At 43.3% G+C, this 14987-nt stretch overlaps 2 protein-coding genes and 1 pseudogene across 2 annotated transcripts in view; all 3 read right to left on the bottom strand.

Moving 5' to 3' along the window:
• Positions 1-14987, bottom strand: part of LOC117183918 (uncharacterized) — a 66886-nt gene that overhangs the window by 26445 nt on the left and 25454 nt on the right. The window lies entirely within an intron of this gene.
• On the bottom strand, positions 8526-9587 carry LOC4816186 (uncharacterized). The gene has a single exon (XM_001355801.4). The coding sequence runs from the start codon at positions 9446-9448 to the stop codon at positions 8612-8614; it is 837 nt and encodes a 278-aa protein (XP_001355837.3). The 5' UTR covers positions 9449-9587; the 3' UTR covers positions 8526-8611.
• Positions 10042-11914, bottom strand: LOC6902402 (ADP-dependent glucokinase-like; annotated as a pseudogene).

Genomic DNA, 14987 nt, shown 5'->3' with positions numbered 1-14987 from the left:
TGTGAAGCTGTAGATACATTCGGCCAAGACGTAGTGTTGGTAAGTCCCCAACTTAGTGTTGAAAACAGTTCGGAAAGCACGAAGAAAGTCTTGCAAATGCATGGGCTGCCATCGATTCGAATCGATTCCCCTTAATTTAATGCCAGACACAAAATAAATGTTTCAACAATCAATCGAATCATCATTACGCCCCCCCCCATACATTCCCTCCTTCCATCCATACGTCTTTTCCTTCAGCAAACAATCGACAGCATCAACGCGTACTCCTTCGAGCAGAAAAATGCTTTCCTCAAATTAAAAAAAAAAAAAAATATCCCTTAATTTCATTGACATTCGCATTGAAAATCATTCGGAATTGTATGCAAAATGCTTCTGGGGGTGAAAGACGAACTTTTTTGCAATTATGGCCAAGAAATAGAAAATACCCGTCGAGCCGTCAAAACCGGAAATGGCAAAGTGGCAAAGCGCAAAGCGGAAATGGCAGGCATAACGGACACACACACACACACACAAACACACACACACACCCATGCACAGACACAAATACAACAACAACAGCTGCAAACGCAACAGAAAAATGCAAATTTTTCTGTGGAAAAGGAAATTATAAAAATATTTGTTGGCTGAAGAGCAGCACCTTTATCCCTCGCTCCCCCTCGCTCCCCCTCTTTTTCCATTACTTTTTTTTTCTACGCCCTGGAAAAGTAGCAAAAGAATTTTTTGCACGTGGAACGACGTCCCTTTGAAAGGGTATGACAGAAAGGGTATTATGGCTATGGGAAGAGGTGGGTCTCAGACCGGAAGAGAAGCATTTGTCTGTACTTTTCTATGGAAAATAGTCCCCATATCTGGCTAATACTCTACCACACACTCTTTTATTTTAAAGATCTGAAGATCTGCTCACTATATCATATAGTTTCAGCACGAAAAATCTGCATTTAATCACTGAAATCAAGAACCAATGAACATCGGAGAGCTTTCTTGGGAAAAATGCAATTAAATAAAGGGTATCTTCATCTTCTGATATAAAAATACCTCCGTGATTTCTTGTTTTTGTTGTTGTTGTTGCCTTGCCCCCGTGCCTGAAGTCCACTTGAGGTTCCCGCACTTTGGGAACGTAGGAAAAGGAAGGTCCCCCAGGAACACCTCAAGTGCTCCGACGTCTGGCACGAAAGTTTTTTGTACATATTTTCATTTTTTCCGCAGGTACTCTTATAACAAATAACAAGTAGCCCTGCCACCCACTAACACCCACTACATCTAGCCACTATATAGTAGGGATATACGAGTATGCACGGATATTTGGATATGGGCATGGCTGTGGGGAGTGTGTAAAAAGAGAGTAAATTTATGCACTGCCAAGTGAAAGGTACGGAGCTCAGAGTTCATATAAATTTTAGCCAGCGAACAGAGTGGCATGGACTGGCTTTAATTATTTTTACAGGTGCAATTTATTTACATGAATTTCAATCTCCGCATTCGGGTATAAATTACCATAAACATTTCTCCATCTCTCTCACTCTCTCACTCCATTCGTCCTGCATATGGGAATAAATGTGTGGAGGATATCGCTAGCATCATTTTTTGTACCAGGGCTTTTTCCATGATGAATATTTAATGCAGCAAAAGCAGAGAGGGGCACGGTGTGGGGGAACTCAAAAATGTCAGAAACAGCGAAAACAGCAAAACGCACAGCAACCCAAACAAAGGCCTCTACTGTTCCGATGTGGAAGAAGAGGCCAGGCCTTTTTCTGATTCTGAAATCATAAATGCACACAGATGCAGATACAAGAGGGGTGGGGGTGCGGATGAGGTGCATTTACTGCTGCTAGTGAGTGTGCGGTTGCACAGGTGAAAAGTCAGAGAAAGTCAAATTAATTCCACTTAATTTGTTTTGACCGCAAAAGCCAAAGAGTATCGAACGCCAAATGGATGTCAATCCAGCAATTGTTTCCATATTCATACGAGTGTGGGCATACGCTGGATATTTTAAGCCATTTATTGGTTAAATAAATATATGTTTAACCTCAGATTTAAATGTTGGTTTAGAAGGGATTACAATTTATTGACAAACCAATGGAATTAATTCATTAATACCTGGAAAAAACGATTGAAAATGTCTCAAAGGTTGAAAGCTGTTAATCCACTGTTAGTTCTATCGTGGAATGCCTCTTAACAGTCCTCAACTTTCATGTTAATAATCTGTTAAGCTTATTATGTTAATTTCTGATGTTAATGCTAGCTGTTGAACTCTCTTTAATGTTAGGTGAATGACTATGTTAGCGTAGCTGTTGTCTAGCAGCCGCTGTTAAATGAAAGCTCTCTTTGCCTGTTCGTTTTAACAGAGCAGGAAATCTTAACAGACAAGAGAAACAAAGATTTTTCTCCAGCTATTTGTCAGCGGAAAAATATAGGTTTTTCCCCACAAATGCTGTGTTCTGATTGGCTAAGAGGCGAACAAATTGAGAGCGATTTAGAAAGTAATGTGGCTTTACTTTAACATGTTCTCTCTCTTTCTCTGTTACCAGAACTGTTTGAATAATTATTATTAAGGCCAAGATGTTTTTACAGAAGGAACGAAATATATCGAGATGGACCATAACATTGGTCGTTCAGTCGCTATAACCAGAAGTTGCGATCAGCAAAGTTATTTTCTAAAAAAATTAGATTAATAATTTATTTCTTCCCATTGATGAGCGGAATGCTCTTTTGGATTAAATATATTTAAATATATATTAATTTATTAGGAAATACAAATCATATTTCCTTCCGCACCACATTCCACCATTCTTCCTTGCTTTCGACCAACGCATTGAAGGAGCTACTGGGGAATAGGTTGGACGCCAAATCGAGCCGCATCCAGGAGCACGTGAAGTCTGCAGGAGCCATCTCATCAATTTAATTAAACTAATTTCCCCCGATTCCAGTGAACTATAGCTGGACAAGAGGCGCTACTCTGGTCTGTCCTCCACCTCCTCTGACAATGCGCAATGTTCAGCTGAGGAACATCCTCAAAAACCTGTTTTATATAGACGAGCGTCAGGCCTGTTCCACCAAAGATTGGTGCACGAGTTTCAGAGCTGCCTGCTTCGAGATGACTGTGAAATGTTAGCTCTTCGCTCTCTTACCCTTTGAATGTTAAACCCCAAAATTACCCTGTTTATCCACCTCCCGGATAAACCTCTACTGCTAAAAAACATTAAAGACCACATTCTGTTCGAAAATAAAAACATATTTCGCCCCTTCAGAAAGCTGTTTTCAAGCTCAGGCACTGGAGCTTTTATTTTTGTGGAGGAAGCAAAAGCTGTTCCGAAAACACCCTCACTATTTCCACCCGCATTTTATTTGGAATTTAGAAACTGAAAAACGATGCTCCCATTGGCTGGCAGCAGGTTATAAAAGACAAGGCGGCGCCAAATAAAAGTTTAGTTGGCGCTGAAGAAGGCTTCACGGAGGATATAAGACTAGGACTGAAGAAGGAGCTATTGGAGCTGGGAGATACTGCAAAGGAGTTTGGCAAATAATAAAATATTATGGATTTTTTAATCATAAAAACACTTGGCAATAAAATTTATAAAGCTCTTTGAGAGTGTTTTCTTAAGCAGGGGAATTTTCTGGGGAGGGAGTAAAAATCCCTTTTACCCTGGAGAGAGGGATGGTCTTTCTTTTTCGATGAATTTAATGAATTTATGAAATATAGTCGAATCCAGGATGAAACAGCATCTGGGGATGCATATGGCAATATGATGACAAGAAGGAATCCGAAAGAAAAGATTCTTCAATATTTGTTAAAGAAATTCTCTGGAGCCAACGATATTCCCCAAAACAAATCGATTCAACAGATGTTCCTGGAAAGATCTTGAGTATTACCAGTGTGGCCACATTTCCAACAGGTATACGCAGTGTAATCATTCTTCAGTGTGTCCCTACGAGGTTCTAATCCTATTTTATATGAACCTACCAATAGGGAAATACTGAACATTTCGAGTAATTCATTATTATAAAACGTATAAATCTTTAGAAAAAAATGTTATACAAAAAATGGTATATTTATTAAGCTAAAAGTTTTTCATAAAGTTCAAAATATGTAAGAATATATATATATATATGTAAAAATTTTAATAATTAACAAATAATTTAATAAACTAAAAACTAAAAAACATGCATTTCAATATGTTTTTTTTATCAACATGATTCGTTTTACCAAATCGTAGTTATTTTCATTGGAAAATTCTTGGCGAAACTATCCCAAAAGAAAATCTCCTAACTAGTATTTCGTTTATAGAACATACTAGTGGAATTATAATGATTTAAAAGTGAGCAAAATGAGGACACATTTCAATACTATTTTAGCAATAAAGACCTTCGTCTAGAGGATAAAAAAAACTCCTATTAAAACTGGAAAAGTACTGAAATTATAGTTGAAAGCGATGGTGAGCCTTGTTCTCGTAGAGTGTGGATTGATATTAGTAATTGAAGGTAGAAGAAGGGGGGAAGGGGAATGGTAATATACAATCTAAAGTCTCCCTATTAAGCAGTTCAAAAGTCATCATCCTTTGTGACACCAGAAGCAATCAATATAGTCCCTAAGAAGCAGGACACCACTTTTAACAATAATTTCATTGCACTGCTCCCATGGTCTTTGGGGCAATTTTTAACCACCTTCCATTTCCCTCCTCGACGCCACACACTCCAATTAGGAGGATAATTAACACACGCCCACGCCCAGTAATTACACATCCTGCCACATGCCCCCAGAGCAACTCCCAGAGGGAACCTCCTGGCCTCAATCTTCGACCTCTGGCCTCAAAATGCATTTCTCTCTGCCTCGCGGAAGTCATGTGAAAATTAAAAAGCTACGCGAATTTTCTTTCTATTCTACAATTTGGCAAAAGGAAAAACGAGGCACAAGAAGAAGAGTAACTTGAGGCTGGGAAAAATGGGGAATTTATTGGAAATGCAATTGAAAATGCAGTAAGCGTGACGACGGCAGCCATCGAAAATGCTTTGAACTTGCGGCAATAAATTCTTTGGCTTTTGGCAAAAAATAAAAAAAAAAATGGGGGAAAATCTAATGAAGCCACAGAGCGATAGCCAGCGAGGTCAGAGGTCAGCAGAGCCTACAAATTGTATTAAAAGTTATAAGCTTCTAGTCAAAAATGTTTTCTATTCATTGAAAAATTACTCACGTATCCCAGAAGGAGGGGCCAGCAGCCGCCACAAAAAGATAGTTTGAACTCTGAACTTCATGCGAGAAAGAGAGAGAGAGAGACAGACAGAACATTAAACTATCTTAATTCCTGGTTTCCATTCGAATGAGCAAACAACAAGGGAGTAGGATCCATGGCTCAATGACTGATGGACGGACTCTAACCAGCGACGTTTAACGCCCCCGCTCGGAGTCCATTTTCCCTCCTGCTAAACAGATGCCACAAATAATTTGTTATTCAATACGAAACACAGATAAAAGTACACAGAGTGGCAAACGAGAGAGACAGACCTTCCATTGGACATTTTAGTAAATTGGCTAACAACTTTTTCTGTGTGTGTTTTCGGGGGCTTTGGGGTTTTTACGTGATTGCTGCTGCCCGCCGGAGGAAGTGTGTGTAGCATGTCCTTCTGTGGTCTGTCCTGTTCTGCCATATGCTTGACCACAAAACACAACACGAGGACAGAAAGGAAGACCAACAAAAAACGGTTCCGACAAGGATTTTCCGTATGAAAGAAGGTGTTGAAGGGTGTCTCTGGGTTGCAAAAGGGAAAGCTTAGATACAACTTTGGGGCCTATGGAGGGGGGATCTAGCTACAGTTTACAGCCATGTCCAATTCCTCCCATCATCCATCCTTTAACTAGAACAATTCCTTTCAAAATTCCAGCTTTATGTCCAGCAAACAATGCCACTTATGCCATGCATTTTCCCGAGTCTCCCCCATTTTTGGTAGCTCGAGTTGTATTTATGCTCTGGCCACTTGATTTCCTTTTTATTTTATTGAAGATTTGTCTCAAAATGTCAACAAAAGGAAGGAAAAACAACAGGAAAAACAGTAGAAAAAGGCTAGAAGTTCCCTCTTGAGGTGGGATGTGCATTCTGCCGGGTTCCCAGTGTCTCAGTGTCTCCGTGTCTCAGTTTCTCAAGTTTTCTTTGGGAAGCTGCTCTCCACTTGGTTTTCCTTGGCATTTGAGCAAATAAAATGTTTGCTTAAAAAATTGCAGACATGCATCCTTCGTCTTTTTCTTTTTCTTTTTCTTTATTTTTATTTTATTTTCGGGGATAGTCTGGAATTTACTGCAGTCACGAACAAGACTCTGACTCCTGCCTCTGCTGCTGCCATGACACAAAAATACATTTAAAAATGTGATGCCGACATATGTACGATACGAATCCTCTGACAGAAGTTCACATATTTCTCTCCTCTCGAGGGCTGCGTTGACAGCAGAGAGTCCCCTTCTACACCATCCATTGCCTATGCACACGCGTGAGTATGTAACGACAGGGAGATGGAGCTGGTCGGGGGGGTATTCAAGGATTCAAGGAGCAGCTGAGAGCAAAGAGTGCGGATGCGGTGTGCGTGTCCCGATAATCTGCTAAGAACTTTGATTCGAAAGTTAGGCAAGAGATTTAAGGCAAGTGGAGGTCTTAAATGATGAAAAGTACAAAAAAATGTACTTCATATTTCCCAGAAGTTTAAGTTTTTGGATAAATATTACCACCACAGTCAAGAAATACAGACACAATAGGTTGTATCTTTGAGTTTTCATTACTTTTTGTGAGAAATACCCAACAAACCAGGAAAAACTTCCCTTTTAACCAAGAAAACCTCATGAAAGGCAATACTTTTCCTTCTTATAAATATATTTCTCATGAGTTTCGTATCTTCTAGAATATTTTCAAGAAATTTCTTCCATTTAAAGATATTTTCTACAACAAAAAGTGTTAGGAACTCAATATTTTTCTATCTAGGGATATTTTCTATAAATATCTCCCATTTAAAGATCTTTTCTACAACAAAAAGTGTAAGAAATTCCATATTTTTCCACATCTAAGGATATTTTCTATATATATCTCCCATTTAATGATATTTTCCATACAAACTCCTCAAAAAAAGTAGTACTCCTATAAATATCTCCCAAACACACAGAAAAACCCCCCAACAAATGCATTCGAAAGGAATGTCAAAGCTCATTATCCCTTCTGCCAGCCTCATGGGGGGAGGAGGGGGTGGTGTTCTGTGAAATATTTAATATACTTTCACCCATTTCCCGTTGATTCGTTGGGAAGCAACCATCTATCCACCTTTATTCGTGATCCAGAAACAGCAGCATCTCCGCATCTCTCATCGAATCAACACTGGCACAAATTCAATTACTCAACACTGGAAAAACATGGCTGGAAAGGGGGTTTCACGTATGAGTGACACTAATGCAATTCTCTCATCTGTCAATCATATTTTTCTTTTCTTTTTTCCCCGTATGTATTTCCAAGGCAATTGCCAAAAATAATATTCGACTTTTGTTTCTCCAGAACTCTGTTGTTTTTTTTTGCCTCTATTTTTGTTTTTTGCCTCTCCGTTTGATGTGTTGTGTGGGCGGCAGGGGCAGGTGCTGCTGCTCAATTTGCAATTTAATCGATTGCTGCATCTAACAAAATCTACAAAATAAATTTACACTAGATGTTTTATACAATCCAAAAGGATGTTCTGTGAAAAGGAATAGAGATTGGAATTTTAAAGAAATTCCAGGGGCTATTCAAGGCCTTAAGAAGTAACGCTAGGGATCAGGGTGCATCGATTTGGATACCTATTTGTTGTTATTTTTTGTGTCTAGATAACCCAAATCAGGATGGAACTTGGAGAGTTCTGGAGAGTTCCTACGTTCATAGAAACCCTACTTTTTGGCTTAAGATATCGAAAAATTCCTACTTCTGTAAAAATCTTAGTTTCTTTAAGAAGAAACACAAAATTAAGTTCTATTCCAACGATTTTCAGAGAAATTGAAATGAAATGGTTTTACGAAACGCCTTTTTTTACAAGAGAGACGATATCCATTACCTAATAAATAAATAAAGCAACTGACACGCTCATTAACACCTACACTCCACTCCACTTCACTCCACTCCTCTCCTCTCTTCCCCCCCGTCTCTCTGTGGCAAAGGAAAACACAAACAGAATCGCTTTCGAAACAAAATCGAATGTCGAGGCATCGACTGTCGAATCGTCTGTCGAGTCGTCTGTTGCCTGTCGACGGAATGGCATTTGTTGGACAGATTAAAAATACAATTTACGGCAAATCTATTGCGGCTAACATGGCAACGGGATAGAGAAAGACGACGACAGGCGGGAATTAAAAACGGGAGGACAGAGGATGGAAAAAAACGCGCTGAGGCAAAAAATGAAAAGCAAATAAAAGGCAGAGCCCAAAAGTCCACAAGGAAATCGAAAAATGAAAGCCCACACAACAACAACAAAAAGGAGAGAAACGGGGTGGGGTGGGGAGGGGAGGAGGAGGGGGAAAAAAACAACAGATGTTGTGGCATAAATTTGTATAAATAATAAACAATTTCTGGAGATTGCGACAGTGGCTGGTCTTCTCTGAAGGAAGGATTCTCTGCTCTCAGAGGTCAAAGGACGCCATCTCATCTTCCGAAAGCGGAGGGTAGTAGCTGGGAAAGTCTGAAGGTTCTTCTTCACTCAGGAACTCTGTGGGTTCTTCAGTGGGTTCCTCCTGACTCTGCAGCTCTGTATACGATTCCTGGATCTCTGAAGCTTCCTCTTCGGTATGGCACTGCATCTCTTCGGGTTCCTCCTGGCTTTCACTCGGCAATTCCTGCGATTCCTGGACAAATCCGCGCCTTGCGTGCGCCACTTGCACCTCAAACACCTGAATGGTGAGCATCCGCTGCTCCCTCGTGAGGCGGAAGAAGTATATCGCACCCTTGATGTAGGTCCTGAGATCCTTGAGCCTCTGAACGAATGAGCCACTGCCCTGGCTAATGGGCAGGTTGTCCAGGGCCCTGCCAGCGGCCCGTTCCACAGCAGTCTTCATCTTCACGGAACAGACCACCTCGCAGACCACATACAGCGCCGCGAGGCCCATCAGGAGGGTCGACACGGACTCCACAACGAACTCGCACCACAAACAGTTCTGGCAAAAGATACGCGACATCCAGTGGATGAAGCGCTCCATGCCGCACCACAGGACATGCATCAGCCACTCCGTGACGAAGACGGTGAACATCACTTCCACAAAACCGAAGACTCCCGGTGCCATTTGCATGAAACGCCTGGGAATCACCTGCATGTGGCTCAGGAACAGCAACGCGGCCAAAAGAAAGGAACTGCTGCCCAGTTTGGGCCCTGGCGAGTATTGGTCCTCCGGCAGAGGCACAAAGAAAGCGGCGCCAATCAGGTGGAGGCCTCCCGCAGTCACGCAAGCGAATTTGGATACCATTTTTTCGTGGTAGTTTTCACTGGGAATTTAGTTTGAAATTTGATTTTAACTTAAAGTTTTTCCCCGATTCGCTTGTTACTTTCGGAATTTCCTTTTTCGTTTCTATCGAACATCAACATTGAGTGAAAGGCAAACTGAGATTTACTTTCTAGAAGATACATTTATCTTTTTCAAAGTCAATGGGGTACATTATCTCTATGCAGAGATCCGAAATGGCAGAGAATTCAAAGGATATTCCATGCTCTCACTACTTTGTCCCTTCTCTTCCCTGTTTCTCAGTTTCTATTTGGGTTCTCCTTTGCTGCTTTCTTTCGCCTCGTTTCTGCTCTACTTTTACTGCTTCCACAGCTCTCCGTCTCCCCCGCTCTTGTGGCTTTTAAGCACGTCATAAGCCGTGTTGTGGCTCTCTGGCCTTAACATTTATATAGCATACTTTTGAGGGCCGTGGCCCATTCCATTTCATTCCCCACAGTGGCGTAGGTGTGTGGCCTCTACAGGGTATGCCCTGCGGGTATTTCAGGCTGCGGCAGGCATTTGGTGACACGTCTGCGGCATTTTGTATTTTGGGGGAATTTCTAGGAACATTTCTATGAGAAGTTTGCGCTCCAAACAGGAATTTTTATTACACATTCTCCATATAATAGGTATGTGATAGTGTTCGAACAGTACGTTTCGCAATTTTAAAACAGATAACAGCTGATGTTTTAAGCATATCAAAAAGTATTGGTAAAAATATTGAAGACTTTGTAGAGTAAGTCCTCTTATAAAATGGACAATTAAAGAAGAAAGAAGTAAAGTCTCTAAAGATATGCCATCAATATTGGTTGTCGATGTTCTTGTGCCGCATCCTTAATCATTTCCTCAAATTTGTGCGGAGGTAACGCGTTTCTAAGGCCAATAAGGTGCTAAGTAAGCCGAGTACTGTATCCAAATCCACCAAAGGGAGGCCATGCTTTTCCATTCGAGTCTTGTATGGCAGGTTTCTAGGCAGATACTAAGCAGTCGTGTCTCTTATACACTACAACTGTGCTGCCAGGCCAGAGGCAGATATGTTATCCCCTACGCCGGACGTTTTCCTGGCCACGCGACAGACCAGGACGGGGGCCACACAGATCTCCACCTCGATGCGCTGGTGCACGTGCTCCTTCCAGCAGGGCATCGGTCTGGCCGCACTTATGCGCATGCGTGGCGCCTCCTCCTGCATGGATGTGGCGAAACTGTCGTCCAACACCTGGAGCACGGACTCCGGACGGATAAGCTGCGTCTTGCAGACGTAGCGATGAGCGGGTCGCCTTGGCCGCCGCAGCCCGCGTGTTCTTCCATTGGGAGTCGACGATGGTCAAGATGGTCTGATAGGCCAGTGTGTGGCGTCGCTTGGGATTGCCACGACTCTCAGCGCTGTAGTGGCTAAAAACCTGTCCCATTTGAGTGAGTGTGTGGACAATGCGTGGATTCCAGTCGATCGCCAGGGTGGTGCGACCATGGGTCAGGACCAGCTGCAGATTGGCCAGCTCTTGTTCGTTCATGCCCAGTGAGTCCACATAGGGAAGCACAAATCGACGCAGCTCTTGTAGGAGCTTCAACCCGACAAAGGAGGCCATCTCGAAATGATTCCGTGTACCACTGAGCTGGCTGATCAGCTGCATTTTCACTTGTTGCAGGCGCTTCTCTCGCGCTCCCGGTCCAATGCTGAAAACGTCCATCATCTGGAGGCCACTAGCCGCCAGCAACTGGGGCTGATAAGTCCTCAAGGCATTTGTCATCTCCTCCACGGCTCTGATGTGCATATTGTTCTTGTTGCTGTGCAGTTTGAAGCGGTTGGCACACACGGACCCCAGACATCGCCCGCCATGTGCTCCAGGATCTCCTAGCCCGCCAGCCGAATCTCCTGGAGCAGCAGGCAGCGCAGTTTTTCTGGACTTGTGTGCGCCCAGCAGGACCTCAGCAACCTCCATGAAAAACCGCACAGCCAATGTACCAATGGACGTGCTCCTTGTCCATCACCTTGGAAAACTCAATCAATTGCTTGAACAACGTGCCGTTGGCCAGCACAAGCTCCGCAGCGGCTCCGCTTTGAAAATAATGGGCAGCTAATCTTCGTTTCTGACGACCTCCCCGGCGGCTGTGGTACTCCGTGGCACTGATTTGCAGATCTGTGCAGGCTCCACAGCCAAAGGCCACCTTGGAGGCGTCCGCTCGATGGCCAGGAGACCGCTGAGCAGCACTGAGGCTCGGCTGAGGGTCTGCAGCGTGTGATAAGCCTGCCACACAATCGACACCATCACCGTGAACAGCGAGCAGCCCGTCAGCCAGGCCGTGTACCCCAGAGGCGACATCCTTCGGCCGCAAGACTCTTCTCCGGGCTATGGATTCGGTAACTGTCGGTGGATACTGCTTCTGTTTCTGTCTTCAATTCTGTGTTTAAATTATTCTATTTTCTCATTGTCATTTTGTCAATAAAGACAATACCCATACGACTTCCTTTTTGATACATATTTCCATTTATTTAGTTGAGGCTTATTTGAAAGTCTTTCCACTTATTCAATCTTATATTCATTCCTTCAATAGCAATAATTAAACTCCTTTTTTCATAGTTCTTCCAATGAATAAATCTTAAAATATTTCTTCCAAATAAAATTCCCTAAAAATATCCAACATTCCAGGGTATCACTCTCGTCTAACATCCACGCACAAGCATTCCACAATCCCACAGCATTTATTCCCTACCCCATGACTCCCCCCCCTCTTGGGTCTTTCTCTTTGTGGAATTTATATTGGCCACTTTTCTACTTTTCCGGTGTGTCTTTCTCTGGTTTCGGTTTTGTGATTTTCCCCATAAATTATTCGTGTTGCAGGAGGCAGCTCTCTCTCCCTCTCTCTCTCTCCCTCACTCTTTCTGTGGTGCGTTGCGTACTTTGTGGCACACAGAAAACAGCACCACTTAATGTGCAATCAAACAATTTCATGGCCTATACACTACTACATGGCGCCCGCCCCGCCCCCCGCCCCCGCCACCGCTCCCACCCCTCTTCTGTGACAACATATTCCACTCCTGGAGGCTTGTGGCAGGTCCTTGGGCAAACATTTTGATCCCCAAAAGTCAATGACAAAACTTTCGGCCATAAAAAATCAACATTATTATGTTAATTGGTTAGGTTGGGCTTTTCCCTCCCCCTCCCCCTCTCCCTCCTGCGTGGCCATGGGGGGTGGCCCTCGAGGACTTCTGCCTTTTTACAGATTTTAATCACTAAATTAGTTTACAAAATATGTAGCTAGGAAAATACCTTTCCAGGAAAATGCCCCCTAATTCAAGGGGCAGGGGGCAAAGGGCAAGGGGCACGGGGCAAGCAGGTAGAACCGCCTAAAAGCATATGCTGGGCCTTTATTTGTCTTAAAAAAAAGGTTCGCCTTTTTCTTTTGTTTTAGCGATGGAAAGTTTTTCCAGGAAAAAAGCAGGAAAAAAAAACAAAAATAATAAGTAAACATTATTTATTTTAAAAGAAAAGAAAAGCAGCCGCTTCGCTGCTATGCTGCATGCAACCCTCGGGCGTTGAAAAGTGGAAACAATGGCGGACGAGGAGGCGCCTCCAAAACGTCAAAGTAATTAAACAAAAAGTAATTAAGATTAGCGGACGAGCCAGCGAGCGAGAGAGTAGCCTGCGAGGCATCCAGCAGCAGCGCGCCATTATCATCATTATCGTTATCGTTATCATAGTGGAGGGGGAGGGGCGGTGGGAAAGGAAAGGTGAAAGTAACAGTAGCGGAAAAAGGTAAGCCAAAGGTAAGCATCGCTACCTGACAACTTTGACGTCATTATAGCCATCACCATGGGTGTGGGGCAGCCTCTTCCACACTCCACACTCCACCCCTCGTTAGGGTCTCCCCTCCTGCTTTTCCCTTTGGGGCATTTGCCAGCAAATTATTATTATTGTTTCCAAAGAGTTTTCCTCTCCCGCTCCCTCTCCCTCCCTCTAATGATCCCTAAACGCTTGTTTTAAACAATAACAAAATATGAATGAAGGTCCATTGCTTCTTCTGTGAACTCTGAACCCTTCCTTCATGCCTTCCTTTAGGAGTGGCAGCAGAAAACTCTTCATTAACTTTTTGATTCACACACGTATCATCCATCCACATCCATTCGCATCCATTTTCCCCCCTCTTCCAATGGCATAAGCATCGTTCAATCCCTTTCGAACTTTCTGGGCAGATATTTTACTGCCTTAAATCGTATATTAACCCCCGCTCCACCCCCAACCTCCGCTCTCCACTGAAACGAGAGCGTTGATAGCCCATCCGAAACCGAGAGATTTATTAGCAAGGAGTGCAAGGAGTAGGCCTTAAGCATGGGGTGATTTTTCACGTGGTTTGTAGACCAACTTTTTGTTTTTGATTAAATGAAGCTTAACGAAGAACGAGGCAGCAGCAGAACGTGTGGCAGGGAGGCAGTGGGGCAGGAATGGAGGTGCCTGCTGCCAACTTAACTAATGAGCTGATTTACAGGCACAAGAACACGTCCAGCGATACAAAGGCCAAGGACTGCACTTGGCCGAAAGGTGAGGTGAGCGTCGGGGTCACCTTTGCCTTTGTGACCCCTTGGTCCTATGACAAATGCGCTTTACTGTTATTTATGGCAGGACCGCAGCGCCAAGATGTTCTACGTGCGGTCATTAGGAGAGCCTCAAGGCCTAGCAGAGGGGCGTGGCCACGACCAGAGAGTGAGAGAGAGAGGGAGAAAGAGACAGGCAATTTGTAGCAGCGCCACAGCCATCGATGGTAGAACTTTGACTCTACCAAGTGGTGCTTTAAGGGCACTTTTAGAGGTTTATAAAGGTGTTTAATGGTTGGAAATCTTTTCAGATTAATTTAGGAATTTTTCAATAATTTTTATTCTAAATTGCTTTGAAAAATGGTGCCATATGGGCCCCCTCTTACTTCTTATTCGAATCCTCCTCCCTCTCTGTACAGTTTATTATTTTTCCATCCATTTAAATACCAAATCTTGTAGATTTCTCGGGAAAAATCGCCTGAAAAATGCATGACTTTTCACACTTTTCGACTTTTCACATCAAAGTCCTTGCTGTGAGGCTCCCCGCGCGTCACTTGTGCCCTTGCCGCAATGCCTAATCCCTAATTAGGTGCCGGATATATATACAGTATATCCTTCGCTTCCAAGACAGGCTAAGGACATCCCATAAGCCGCCCCGAATGCTGACAAATTGTAATTGTGCGACAAACAAGCGGAAATCGGCTTAAACTTCGTCTCCTGCCAAACAAAAGGTAAGCCGCAGGGACGGGCAAGTGCCACGAGGTGGCATGAGGCATGAGGCATGACTTCCTTTATTGAGTTATTAGCCGCAGCGCCTCGTGGCAGCTGCCTGCCACACACACTTTTAGGCCATGTGGCAAGTCAATTTGTCAGCGTGCAAAAAAAAAAAGAAAAGCAGCCGAGAAAAGTGTTCATCAAGGATGGGGAAGGGGCACGGGGGGCAGGCGCTTAGTCATGATTGCTAATAAAGTCGAGCAATGATTTTTGAGCCCA

This window comes from Drosophila pseudoobscura, chromosome 4 (assembly GCF_009870125.1).
Source record: "Drosophila pseudoobscura strain MV-25-SWS-2005 chromosome 4, UCI_Dpse_MV25, whole genome shotgun sequence".
In the NCBI taxonomy this organism is placed as follows: Eukaryota; Metazoa; Arthropoda; class Insecta; order Diptera; family Drosophilidae; genus Drosophila; species Drosophila pseudoobscura.
Note: the sequence above shows the minus strand (reverse complement) of the source record. Positions and strands in the feature narration are given on the sequence as shown.

Coding starts and splice junctions, on each gene's coding strand:
- LOC4816186 (XM_001355801.4), bottom strand. CDS start 9,448: ATGGTATCCAAATTCGCTTGCGTGACTGCGGGAGGCCTCCACCTGATT.